General features: G+C 36.0%; 1 protein-coding gene across 2 annotated transcripts in view; it reads left to right on the top strand.

Annotated features, from left to right (window-relative positions):
- The window catches only part of LOC129003023 (noggin-like), a 42,374-nt gene extending 33,262 nt beyond the window's left edge, over positions 1-9,112 (top strand). For both annotated transcript variants that reach the window (XM_054431220.1, XM_054431221.1), the window contains exons 2-4: positions 3,878-4,156; positions 6,850-7,166; positions 8,022-9,112. In XM_054431220.1, the coding sequence (XP_054287195.1) occupies positions 3,878-4,156; positions 6,850-7,166; positions 8,022-8,205 (780 nt within the window). In that variant the 3' untranslated portion in view covers positions 8,206-9,112. The remainder of the gene's footprint in view (positions 1-3,877; positions 4,157-6,849; positions 7,167-8,021) is intronic.
- Positions 9,113-13,945: the final 4,833 nt, after the last annotated feature.

Here is a 13,945-nt window from a genome sequence, read left to right as displayed (position 1 = left end):
TTGGGCATTATCATGGGAATCGCCCTGATGACCTCGGTAGCTCCAAAGTTGCTCTCTGATGACCGCACAAATTCTATGTTAATGAACAACATGTTGTTCCATGCTGTAGTTTTCATATTGATTTATGTGTCTTGAGTGTGGTTGATACTCCTCTAATCTATTGAAATGTTTTATGTTTTTCTGAGTCCTTCTAGTTCACAAAAGCTTCGTACTTGATCGTGTAAAAAATGATACTTAACCGTATATTCTCATTGCAAACTATAAAAAAACAACTGTGCTGATCTAGTTGATCTCATTGCTGTCCACGAATAGTTCCTAGTAACTACCAGTGAAACTTCCAGCATCAGACATAGTAAGACTCTCCTTGCAGAGACATTCTAAGTCAAGTAGGTTCGACTAGGAAGTCGTAAGGCAGAATACTGAGCTCTTCACTATGTGGATAGTTCGGTGATCGAGCTCTAGCACTTAAGTCCAAGGCTTTCAGGTACTAAGCCAGCAACACACCTTTAAACAAGTAAAATACTAAAAAAACTGAATATGTAATACTACCTTTTCCTAAAATATCACTATTTCCACTTGTAGGAAACATTCCTTACAAACCTCCCTATCACGCAAACTAAAATAAAATCAAAACTAGATTGTAAGCCGATTTGACGTTTAAGAACCGAAGAAAACGCCAGTCTTCAAATGGAAACTGCTGCGTGTGAGAACCAGCTCTCAGTAAAATCTTGATAGAGGTGTGAATAATCAGTAGCTATTTGCATGGATTGATGGCAGCAATAAATCTCGAACACAACATTCCAGAGCGGAGTTGCACTTGCCTCGGGAGTCGAGGGAGTCTGTGGGAGAGTACGGGGATGGGAATTTTTCTGTGGGATTTGTTGGTATCCATTTCAATGGATATGTATCAGATTTCACGTACCACAGGTGTTATCGTTATCGTTTTGTATTTTTTAGGGGGAAACAACAATGAAAAAAGTAAACAAAAACTCAATATCAAATCATAGAAGCGTTCTTAATTCATAGATCACTTGGGCACAGACAAGAGACTTAGGTGGGAACTTTGCATGTTAAAGTCTCGTATTCTTTAGGGTAAGAACAGCGCAACACTAAATAAACTCCTGCGTTGCAAAGCACTTGACCAACTTGGATTTGAACCTTTAGAAAGCATATTGTATTTGTGGGAGAAATCAACTTGTCCATGATATATCAAAGGAGATTTGAATTACAAATGAAAGGGCCTCGTAACAATAGTTTGTTAACTAAGTAGCGTTTACTGGAAGATCGTTGATTGCACATAATATTAAAGGTTACTTCAATTTACTATGTTACACGAAATGTAAAGCGTAACTAAACAAAAGGGGCGTTAAAGAACAGCTTTCTTCCATTTTGTAAAAATCTTGTGATGAGCATAATATAAAAAATGATGAGGAACGTGGGAAATTGTAGCAAATATTCAATTTCACAAACCCAATTACTTAACGTTGCTTTATATCAAGCTGAACTTGAAGGTTGAATGGAAGATTGAGTGATATGCCTTGTGTATTTTTGTTTCTGGCAAAGACGATTGTTTTTAGTTGACCTTGACCAACCATTAAAAGCTAAACGATAAGGAAATGTTAGGTCAAATTTCAAACTATCGTGATCCTACTGACCGTTCTTAAATGAGTCAACAATCGTACAAGAAATTGCAACATAAAGCTACAAATACCTATACACACTGTTCCAAAGCGTTTGCATTGATACCTTATAGACTCCTGCGCTCTACAAGCTGAGGTTTGGTAGGGTCAGGGTCTAGGCTATAAATCCAGCCGCCGCCGCCCCTCCCACACCGGAGAAAGCCATCGAGGTCTGTAGGTGTAAGAACGGTTGTCGAGCTCATTTCGTTCAACTTTCCGAATCGAATCTTGTTCCAGTGCTCAAAACATCAAGTTAGTTAAGTTTTGCTGTACAAAATATCCAACTTGTTTAAAATCTTACCTTGTTTGAAATTGTAATTTTTAAATCGTGAGTTTAAGTTATTGCTAATTTTGAGGTTTGTTTCTTATTCAGCATGATAAATTTACGACCCTATGATAAATGGCATTTGAGTTCTAAATCAATCCAGCTTGATTATTATACTAAATGTACACGTCTATCCCTCCAATCGACAACAGCTACCAGAACGAACTCTCCCCAGAACCAACACTGACCAGAGTTCAGTGTTTGCAAAGTCGTGTGTTCAGAATTTCAAGTGTGTGTCTAGTGTCCACGCTCCTCTATTGACGCCTCCGTATCGCCTCTGCTCAATTTTCACATCCTTCTTCAATTTAGTCATCAGGTTGTTGCCCTTACAAGTTTGAAGATATTGACTTTTTATGATATATTAACAATGTTGATAAAAGCCAGTTAGGATTGCAATATATCTTAACAATTATGGGCAATGGATAACGTTTGTAATCGATTGGAAGGTTCAAATTTGAAACGATTATAATGTTTATGACACCCTCAGTGAGTGATCGTGATGTTATGTTGGTCTTTTCAATAGTTGGATAAACGTGGTTTATATGTTACACCAGTTACTCCATCTACTTATACTGACTGAGGAGCCTAAATGTACAGCTTAATAATTTGTCTCCTCACTCCTATATCACTGATGACTCTTTCACAAACTGTTGTTCCATACATGAAGTTTCTCCCAACGTACCTGTTGTTATCCTCTGACCATCTGTTCTCACTACCATCAGACCCTGACATTCTTCTCTCCTTCTCATTATATTTGTCACCAGTTCTTTCACGCCTTCTTGTTCCACAGATGCTGATACTTCTTACGCACCTATTGCTTCCTATGACACCCTACTTCACTATCCACTAATCAACTCACGATATTCATGAAATCCTGCTTACGTTGCCATGCCATTAGTAACAGTTCTTACACGCCTTCGGGTTATGCAGATGCAACTACTCCTTAGGCACCTCTTTCATCCTCTGACACTTTACTTCTTTGCCAAATACTAAAATCTGAAACCCCTGTCATACTGCTCGCCTTACCATTCTATTAATTTGTGATTGGTACTTCTTCACACCTTGTTGTTCCGCAGATGCACCTAGTTGTTTCTGCTAAATAATCTGTTTCTTTCATACTAATACCTTCTGAATATTGTGATTCTACTCATCTTGCTATTCTATTTGTCGTCGGTTCTTTCGTAGCTTGTTGATCCTGTATGCAGTCAGCCCGGAGGGTCTTGTTTCATCCTCTGGTCCAATACTTCAACCAAATACAATCGTCCGAGGATGTCTGTCCGAGGATGATGTTGGTAGATAAACAATAACAATACATCGAGATGTAGACCAAGGCCCCACTAGTTTTTTCTAGAGGGGCCTTGTGTAGACGCCACCTAGATGAGCATTTTAACTTATGAGTGAATGATGGGTGTAGAATGGCGTGAGCTAGCTGCCTTTGCATCTTTGTTGCTGAGTAAGACCAGCTGTTTCAAGTGTTAGAACGATTTAGAAAAAGTCCAACAATCAAAAACAGGACAACCGGGTTTAGGTTTGAACCAAGAAAAGCTACAAACCTTTCTCAGGATCGAACCAACAACCCTTTTTTAAACACGACATGCTGCATGGCTTGTAATTTCATTTCTCACGATTTTTTTTAATTTCTTGTCGTTCCAGAGATGCAGTTACACCTGAGGCACCTGTTCCTTCTCTGACTCTGATCGTCTATTTCGATGTTAAATACTTCTGTGAACGGTGACTGTAGCATTAATACTAGTAACATTAACATTAACACACATTAACATTAGTATTGACAAGTACTAGCAATTGAGGGCTCTGACATTCACACCTTTCCATTATATTCGTCCCCAATTATTTTATATCTTGTTTTCCACAGATGCAGTTACTTCCGAGGCACATCTTTCTTCCCCTGACCGTCTACTTCGCTGTCCACTGTGTGGCTGAAGACCCTGACCACACCGGCCTGGTCGCGTCCCCTGCTCTCCTCTTGGGTCCTGACATGCCACTGACTCTCCCACTCAAGTTCTGGGCCAACTCCCGCAGGTCGGCGCTCAAGCCTAGACGCCGGGATCTTCACGAGCCCACCCTCCTCACGCTTCTCGGCCAGGACTACGACCCACGGTGGATGCGCACCGCCAGGCATAATGCCAATAGTGTGAGTTTGGTTTGGTAAATTACTAGCGTGAAATCCATGTATGACAAAGGACATTTCAAGACCGTATGTAGTATATTATAACTGTAAGGATGATTATGGTTGTCATTTGCTTTGATCTTTCTGAATGACTTGATATTATTAATCTGTACAAAAATCAATGGTAAGATTTGTATACTTACTTACTAGTACTTAAAGATACTACACTTATTATTGTTTACAATAGTTTTAGCTAATTTACTTTACCCTCCGAATTAAATCCAATATAGCATATCTGATTGGTTTACTTTTAAAACAAAGTCGACAGTAAACAATCCTGCATGAAAAGGGTGCTACGTAGGGTAGGCCTAGCAATGAAAAGTGATGATGCCTGTTGAGTTAGTGGGACAATAACTTTGTTACTGACCAAGACCAGTTGGTTCTTTAGTCTCGGTCATTTATGCCTAATGAACGAGGCCACTTGGAACCAGTTTTGAAACATAAACATACTTCTGACTAATCTCAGTATTGAACAGACAACCTTCTGAATTTCAGACACAAATTTTACCGAATCGGCTACCCGATGGTTCCAAGCCTTCAGGAGATACATTCATAACTACGTACTGTATACGCAGCAATCTTCCTTAATTTTTAACAAAATATCTTTAATAATACATGTTTGGGGTTATCCAAGTGGACTAAAACTGTTAATTTTGCAAAGAAATAACGAAATACTTTGCGTAAAAAAACGATAATGATTCAGTTACTCTATGATGATATATGATAAATAATTTGAAGAATCAACATCGGAATAAGATTTATATCCAACAATTAGAGATTCAACTAGAGACAGCAGTTGGGAGTATGAGACAATTTACAATCCTCTAGATGCGACAGGTTCACGTACCAGTTGCAAGCGATGCATCCTAATTTCTTCACTTCCTGCGATGACTGTGAGATACCGTTCATCACAATTGTAACAAGTCTCGCTAAAGGTTAGGTTACGACATAGTCACATAGCTTAAAGCCGTAGGCATTATTGGTATTTTGTAGGATTTGAACCCGGGCCTTCAAGAAAGAGGGCTTGAGCTCTAACCACTGTGTAAGAATAATGGCATATCAGGAAGAAGCACAGCCTCCAACGATTGTTCTTTATTATAAAATTGCTGAACACAATGACATACAGTATTGCAATCTAAGGCGAAAGTTGTTTGAATTTAAATACTACGTTTTTAGTGTAACAACATAAAGATTTTGTAATCTTAAAATTAGTTGAAAAAATATGCAGTCGATCCATGGTCATAAATACGGTATTTAGAACTGATATAAAGGCACTTATTCAAATATACTTTTTTATTTCCACTACGATACTAGCAAAGTTCAATTAAACTAAATATTGCCCAACTCTTGAGTGAGAAAATCCAAAAAAGCCACATCACTGGCCTTTACAAGGACTGCACATCATGAAGCGTCTTGCGCCACCGCGCCGCGCGCCGGGCAATTCCACCTCTACTCAATGGATGATTGCCTTTATGCCACAATAAAGCACGGCAAGTCCACCTGTGCTACCCACATCCCACGTTGTCCAGTAAGGCAAGACAAGTCCTGGAGTACACTGAGCACTGCAGTGAGCCGCTCCTCCAGTCTTGCTATTGCTCTATTACGACCATTGTCTGGTGTCTCCATCTAACGGATGTCCTGCATCGACGCCTCATCGCGACGTGATAAAAAACTGGATTTGATGGATTGAGAGCAAACAATTGAGTAAAATGGTGTTTGATGTCTTTGGAAGGAAAATGTTTGATGAGTATTATTAAATCCGTGGGTTCAGTCTTTTTGTTGGAATACAGTGCTGTATTACTAACGAAACGAACGATCTACTGCAATCATAGTGATCAAAATCTTGAGTTCTCTTGTTGGATGACTACGAAAACGGCGAAAGCCTAAAACTGTGTACTGATTATGAATGGACGAAATGAATGAAGCCACTTGTTAATTTAGGACCATGGCCATTTCTTACAAGCCTCACAATTTCTTACGATGAAGAAATTAATGTATGTCTGATTTTTTAAATTTGTTAAACGCATATTTATGTAGATGGTGATCAAGTTATTAGTTATCAAACCTGTAAAGAAGATGTGTCTGTACCTCTTAAAATCATTTTCCCATTACAATCTTATACATGTCTTATTAGCGGTATGACAAAAGAATACCTTTTTAAGATAAGGGCGAACGTAAAATAATTCTACTATGTATTATTCTTAGTTTTACATCTTTTATTTACTCTCACATTGAGTTTAAACCATGTTCACACTCACCTCCTTCATAAAATTTCATAATTTTCTCCCCTTTTCTCTTGTTTAATTACCATCAAAGATTTCTTTCCTAATTCTAATCTGTTAATGGCGTCGGACTTTCCTATTTTGTTACTTTATTTCTTACCATAAAAAGAATTATTTTATTGATCTCTTTTTAGTAAATTTATTAGTTTTTCCTTGTCTTCTTATATCCTTACTCAAAAATTTTACGTTATTTGTTTCACTTTCCTTTAACCAAACTAGTATTCCTCTTTTTCAACCTTTCCAAACACAGTCTTTTTAATGTTTTTCCTATGTGGTTTTCATTTGGTTACCTCCTTCTTTTTGTCGTATCCATCTTCTTATTTGCTTCTCTCCATAACCATCCTCCTCGCCTTCTCACATACTCTTCTGTTGCAGGACTCAGAGGATGAACCAGAGAGGAAGACAGTTCGCGCACTGCGAGCACTCCTCAACAACTCCACCTCAGGAAAGGCAGATCAGCTGCAACTCCCCGAGGGGCTGCCACCAGAGTACCGAGAGCTGGTCAAGTCATGGCTCGTCCGCAGAGCCACATGTCCAATCCGCTTCGTTTGGAACGACCTAGGGCCGTACTTCTGGCCGAGGTGGTTGAGAAGAGGAGAGTGTGTTGAGGAGGCTACCTGTAGCTGGCCCCCGGGAATGGGGTGTGTTCCTGGGGGAGCGAGGAACCTAAACGTGCTTAGGTGGCATTGCAGGTACGTGTTGATAATGCAGCACTTTCTCCCTCTATGATAAGTAGTTTAGGCTTAAGAGGGTCAATGCTCAGAGCAGCCATAGAGGGTGGAGAGTTCATCGTAACGTCAAGGAGAATAAGAGATAATGTAAGTTAAATTTGAGGTAACGTTGTTGTTACCCACTACAAGTTTAAGAGAAGAAGGACCACCTCACCTTCAGTGAGGTATAATGAGGTTTATAGTTTGGCTCTACCTAACCTGAAACATAGTTAGTATAACAATTGGGAATAGCTGAATTTTCAATGGATGAAGAAGGCAATTTACTCAAACCATAGGTAACCATAATGGTCTTTGCTGTGTTAGTCACCAAAGGGGGTACGACTGGTATCAATGTCTAGTGTGCAGGGATTCTGCTTTAGATGCTTTGGTTCTAAATAGCGTACCTCAACCTCCAATCGGAATTTGAATATGATAAAGCCGCTGTAGATTCTTCTAGAAAAAAAAAAAAAAACAGGATTCGTGAGTTACATGAGGTTTAACAGTCTCTGTATTGGATATCTCAAGATAATATCATACGATAGGTTACTGAAGACAGATGAAAACATTAATCACGTTGCAAATTCAAAATCAAATTTTCATCCATTTTTCTAATCTAAGTCTCAGAGGATGATGTTGACTTGGGCTCTTCTATAGTCTGTATGATTGAACCTGTCCCCTGGCCCTTAGTCTATCTGGTACTGGGCCGGACTTTAAACCATTGGCCAGTCCCCAAGTAGACGGGGGGTCAGGATACAGGTTACATCATACAGAGTATACTCTGTATTTCGTTCGCTTCCTTTTTTCCTCCAATCTAAGTCCAGATTATATGTTTTACAGGCTCAGAAAGAACATGCACGGAAAGAAGAAGAAGAGTGAGAACAATGTGTGGACTCCAGCGACTACGGAACATCAGAGGTCTCAGGAATCTATGAACAAAAGGAAGAAAAGGAAGAAATATCGCTGTCTTTGGATCAAAGTCCCGTATCCCGTACCCGAGGACTGTGTATGTGCTTGCTCTTGAACTTGATGACGTCACAGCGGGAGTAGGCTCTCCCATGATGTCACTACGAGTTGGAGTAGCTACTCCTCAACGCTTATCTGCCAATTGACTGTGCCAAAAAACGTTGAGACCAGGCTTGTGGATATCCAAGTATTACAGTTATGTGTTTTATTTATACGAACTGTATTTTCGTTGTTTGTTACAGATTATTAATTGGTTATTGCACATTTTATCGCATGTTATGTTTTTAATATTCAGAAAAAACACGCATGCAAAACGTATTCTTAAAATAATTAAGACGATTGAATCAGATTCTTCAATTGTTTAAGGTTTCAGCTCATATGCATATCTAATACGTACGATTACGATGTCAAACATTTTATACGTAAAATATAAAAAATATATATGCTTTTACAATTTACAAATCCGGGAATTTAACATTAGTTGCAAAATACACTATTAAGCTTCACTTGCTTCAAGCGCTGAATTTTGCTATATTTTTATGTAAATAATTCAACAATGTGTGAGAGATAAGTTTGTGGCTGCACCAAACATAAAAAACCTCTATTTCAACTGTAGAATTATTGCGCGTTGCATATTTATGTAATGTTTAGCTTAATGTTATTGGCTCTTGGTTTCCAGCCAAAACACTATATTTTATTGTTTACTGCAAACCTTGTAAACTGTATGTATTCTTTGATATAATGATTATTAATTTAACATCGTTTGGTACATTGTTAAAAAGTTAATCGACAAAAAATGACTTATACAGTAATAGATAATAGATTAAATTTAATTAACTGAAAATCCTTTTAAACCACGATTTATTTCCTGACGTGTTGATCCTCAATGTAACCTTACTTTATGAATAAACAATTTTTTAATTCATCATTTATATCTAAAGGTGATGAAAATGAATGAGCTCTTGTAAATACATTTATGACTTTAGTCTCCCCCTGTATATAAGTATTTAGTGATAAGAAGTGTCAAATACATTGAAATCTTCCTAATCAGCTATTTCTTTGTAAATAATTGTTACTTTTAAAATAATTCTTGACTTTGAAAAGCTGGAATAATTTTAACATAAAAATTGCAACGTTTACTGCTTATTTTTGTTATTTATGTTAATTTGCCATAACATCGCCCTCACCCATATACTCTACTGTATACAATAAAACATCTTTATTACAGTATAATTGAGCCACCATTATTTAAATACCGTCTAAATATTAATATAGTATTATTATAAGATAATGTAGTCTTATATGTTGTAATTATTTCTAATTGTAAATCTAACAAGTAGTAGATGTTACCCAATGTCTTTCGACCACAGAATCTATGTAATTTTGCTTAATGCATTCAATTTTAATAAAATATAACTTGCTTTTGTTGTGTGTGTTATGATTTCCTTTGATTGTTAAGTCAGTAGAATGGAAAATATGAAAATGCTTCATGTACTACAGCCAAAAAGCTAATTTAAAAGTATAATGGGTACGGTACCATATTTAGCAAATCGCAAGTTTTCATGAGATGTAGTGTTTCGTTCCTAATTAGCCTGATTCTGAAACGGTGTATACGGTTCCAGTGTTTGAACCGATTCTTATTTGAAATCAGAAGCTTAGGATCGGAATATATTTAGATAAACAGGAGTTTTTCAATATACAGGATGTTCAAAAAAGGTTGGGACATAATTTACTTAGTGATTCCTGGAGTCAAAAATAACATTTTTCTCCAAAATCACTTCGTTGACCAGATATCATCAATTTTGTATTTTTTACATATTTTTTTTTTTTAACCGATCTTTATGAAACTTAGTATTTATGTTAAGGTGAAAGAGATCCATGTTAAAACAAAATTTTCACCTTGATTCAACTTCAAATTCAAATTGGCGACCATTTTAATATTTTATACTTAAATTATTCAAAACTAGCTGATTTTATGATAAAATTCCTAGTACACTTTTATTTAGAATTTTTAATTCCAAATCAAACGATACCAAGGTCAAAAAGGTCGAATAAGAAATAGCTGAAATATTACGATTTTTAGTTGTAAAAAGGGGCAAACATGACTAGCTTAGCCTTATTCTACCCCTCTTTACAACTACAAATCTCAAATTTTAGCTATTTATTATTCAATCTTTTGAACATGGCATCGTTTGATAGGGAATTAAAAATGCTAAATAAAAGTTTTCTTGAAATTTGTTCATAAAATCAGCAATATTTGAATAATTTAAGTTAAAAAAATTAAAATGGCTGCCATTTTTCAATTAGGAGTTGAATCAAAGATGATTTTTTTGTTTTTTCACGACTTTCTTCTACCACTAAGTTTTATAAAGATCCGTTAAAGAAATCCAAAGATAAAAATGTTTATGTAAAAAATACAAAATGGCGGATATCTGATTAACGAAGCAACTTTGGAAAATAGTTATTCTTGATTTTCTGTTTATTTTAACCCGAGAAAACACTACATAAATTATGTTCCCACTTTTTTTGAACACCCTGTATAGTTATATTACAGTTAACTCTTGATAAATCTAAATCAGAGAGCCCAGTAGCGAACAAGTTTGAATCATGTCGTGTTTTGAATTTAAGAGGTTTGATTTATTGGAAGAAAAAGAAACCATTCGAATTACAAAGATTGCATTTCACCTTACAGATTAATCGTTTGATTGATTCTTTGGTCCTTGGCTGCAGGTTTGACTTTGACGTTTTCGTCGGAAAACATTTAAGTTTTACGATAGAATAAAAGGATTACCTTATCCAACCACAGTTGCTGGTATGACAACTAGTTTCGTTCCTTAGAACTTCGTCAGGTCATTGTATGCAACCTCATCATCAATTAATAAAGCTCGACATTCATAAATGAATAAGTTCACAAAGTTCTACGTTGTACAAACGAAGAGTGCTGTTGTGGACAAAACAACTGTCTATGAACAAGATGATTTTACGACGTTGGCGTTTCATATCTGTTCTTAATGGTACTAGTGACTCATTGAACAAATCAGTCGTCATCCAATCCTTTTTTTTGCCAATACGTTACAGGGAATGATCGGATGCCTTTTACAACGAACAAACACTATTATCTAGACGATTTAATTAGAAAATTTGTAGGAACAAGTTGGCATATATTTTACTACAAATGCTAAGAAGCTAAAACTTTTATTAAATACTTGCGAAAACATATTTGATAGCCTAAATTAATTGTAAAAAGTTTCAAAACGAATAGCCTAGATAAATATTCAAACGTCTAAGCCTCGTCGAATGCCCTGTATATATTTTTGACGTTTTCCCCATCTAAAAAAAATCCAAATGATTTTAAAGTCTGTTTTCAGTGATTACACTCACAAACAAAGGTAAGGAAAAGTAGTACAGTGCTTGATTTCACAAGGATCCAACTATAGATGAACTAGTCTAAATAATATTATAATAGTTATTTAATAATCTAACCATCCTGTCACCTTCAATCTAGCTTGATAATCAAAAGGTCGCCAGTTCGATCCTGAGTAAAGTATGTAGCTTTTGATTATTCTAAATGATCCCAGCTTTCCATGATCATTGGGCTTTTAATAAATGAACCCTGGCTAATGAAACAGCCGATCTTAGTATAAGGCTGCAAAAGGCATCTCACTGTATTCTACACTCATATTTGGGATATAATGCGCACCTAGATGGCGTCCCCATCTCGATTTGTAATATAAAATATAATAAAACCCTGCAATACACCCGGGAGGGTTGACGGGTTGGTATTTTGGGCTGTACACTACAACCGAAATCGGGGGCTTAAAATTTGGTTTGCAGCTATCGTAATTAAGGTTATCTGTTGATTATAAATGTTGAATGCAGTAACTATATTTGTTCGTACTACTTGTTTCCCGTGCTTCACAGCAGGAGCGAACGTCGAGTAGATATTGTGGTTCTTCACTGCCTCGTCCAATACGAAATGTAATGTCGAGGTTTGTTCTTAATGTAAATACATAAAATCAAAGTCCACGAAGAATTGTTTAACAGTTGGAACTCATAGATCAAACCCATCAAGTACAGTGTGTGTGTGTGTGTGTGTTTTTAATGAAAACTGAACTAATATGTAAATAAAATATTGGAAGATGTATAAATAAAAGTAGGCTCCTTCCAAACTATATGGTTCTTGTTTCACGTGGTTATACAAAACATTTGTCTGCAGCATCAAGTACAGTGTGTTTTTTTTTTATATGTAAACTGAACTAATATGTAAGTAAAATATTGGCAGGTGTGTATATAAGCCTTCATAAAATTAAATATTGTCCCAAATCATAAGAAAATGATACTGAAAATATATGGCAAGGATCAAAAGGTTAACTCTGAAAAAATAACAAATAAACAATTTAAAATGTACGAGCTAACATTCAATATACTGTATTATGTGTGATTAACCCTTAAGCTAAAGTTCGCACCCTTTAAATGAAAAGAGAGGGTTTATAGGAAACCTAATACTTTTCCGGGAAGTTTCTCATTAAGACCTTTTATTCAAGTAGACGGTTGATAGGTTTACGGTTTTATTAAAAGTTCGTCTCCCTTATTAATTAACTTTATACAGGGTCTCTCGGAACTATCTGGATTCCTTTGTATATTTGTTCCTTAGGTCAAAACAATGCAATAACAGCATATAAACATGGGTCTAAGATGTCTGGTTTTCTGTCTGTATGTGATTTTCAAAATGAATTCATAACTTTCGAACTCCTTTAGCTATTGACTTGAAACTTGGTACGTAAGTAGTAAAAGGTAAGGCCAATCGTTGCACACATTATCAGATCAAATCATAGAACTGAATCAGATTTTGGCCAAGCAAAGTAATTTTCTTGTTTTTGTGTTTACTACAACGTTTTAATACAATTAAAGTATCACCAACACGAAACAAATAATATAAATGCTGTAGTGACGAAAATCACAGTGACTGAGACAAAAAAATCATTACTGTACCATCTAAGTTTTTTTAGCATTTCGTTCTTTCAGTAGTAACGACCAAAGAACAATTTAATTAGTATTTGATATTATATGAATAATTCAATTCAGTACTAGGATATAATATCCGAGGTAGGCCTACAAAAGATTTTTTACAGTGTTTATACGTTAAGGTCTACATTTTCAAAGGTATATTTTAATTCCATATGTACAAAATCCGAGTAAACTGTTAAATACCACAATGGAGACAAATCTTCTGTCCAAAAATATAAATTAAACTATACAAGATGAGTCAGTAAAACGGTTAGATGTCAAAGAATCTTAACATATAAAACATTATACTTAACATATTTAAGCCATTCAAATTTTAAATAAATTCGTGTGTGGCAATATTATGTGGATGATTTTAGGTTTGTTGCTGAAGAAAGTGTTAGGTACTCACGCTATGCATTGTTCACTTTGCGTATTCCTCACCATAGGACCGGAGCGTTTGTTGTAACTGCTTGCCGTCTTTGGAACGACCTCCCTTGAGCTATTAAATCTCTTGATAGTCGTTCCCGGTTTGTGGCAAAACTGAAAAATCTCTATTTTGGTTTGTCCTAGGGGCTTGTGCGCATGTGTGATCGTTGACACGTATGTGTGAATGTGTAAGTATTTGTTAAATTTAAAATTATCTGTATCTGTGATTTCTGTTTTGTTTTATTGTAAACTGATTTTGTAAAATATTTGTATGATATTTAAGTATAAGCACAGGTTAAGTGTAAGAAGGGCCATGTGGCTCTAACTTTGCCTGGGTAAATGAACAAATTTTCATTTCATATAAT

The sequence above is a fragment of the Macrosteles quadrilineatus genome, unplaced genomic scaffold (assembly GCF_028750875.1).
Source record: "Macrosteles quadrilineatus isolate MER2022 unplaced genomic scaffold, UCM_ALF_1.0 Scaffold_9__3_contigs__length_116548681, whole genome shotgun sequence".
NCBI lineage: Eukaryota > Metazoa > Arthropoda > Insecta > Hemiptera > Cicadellidae > Macrosteles > Macrosteles quadrilineatus.
The sequence above is the reverse complement of the archived record's forward strand: the minus strand, read 5'-3'. Positions and strand labels throughout refer to the sequence as shown.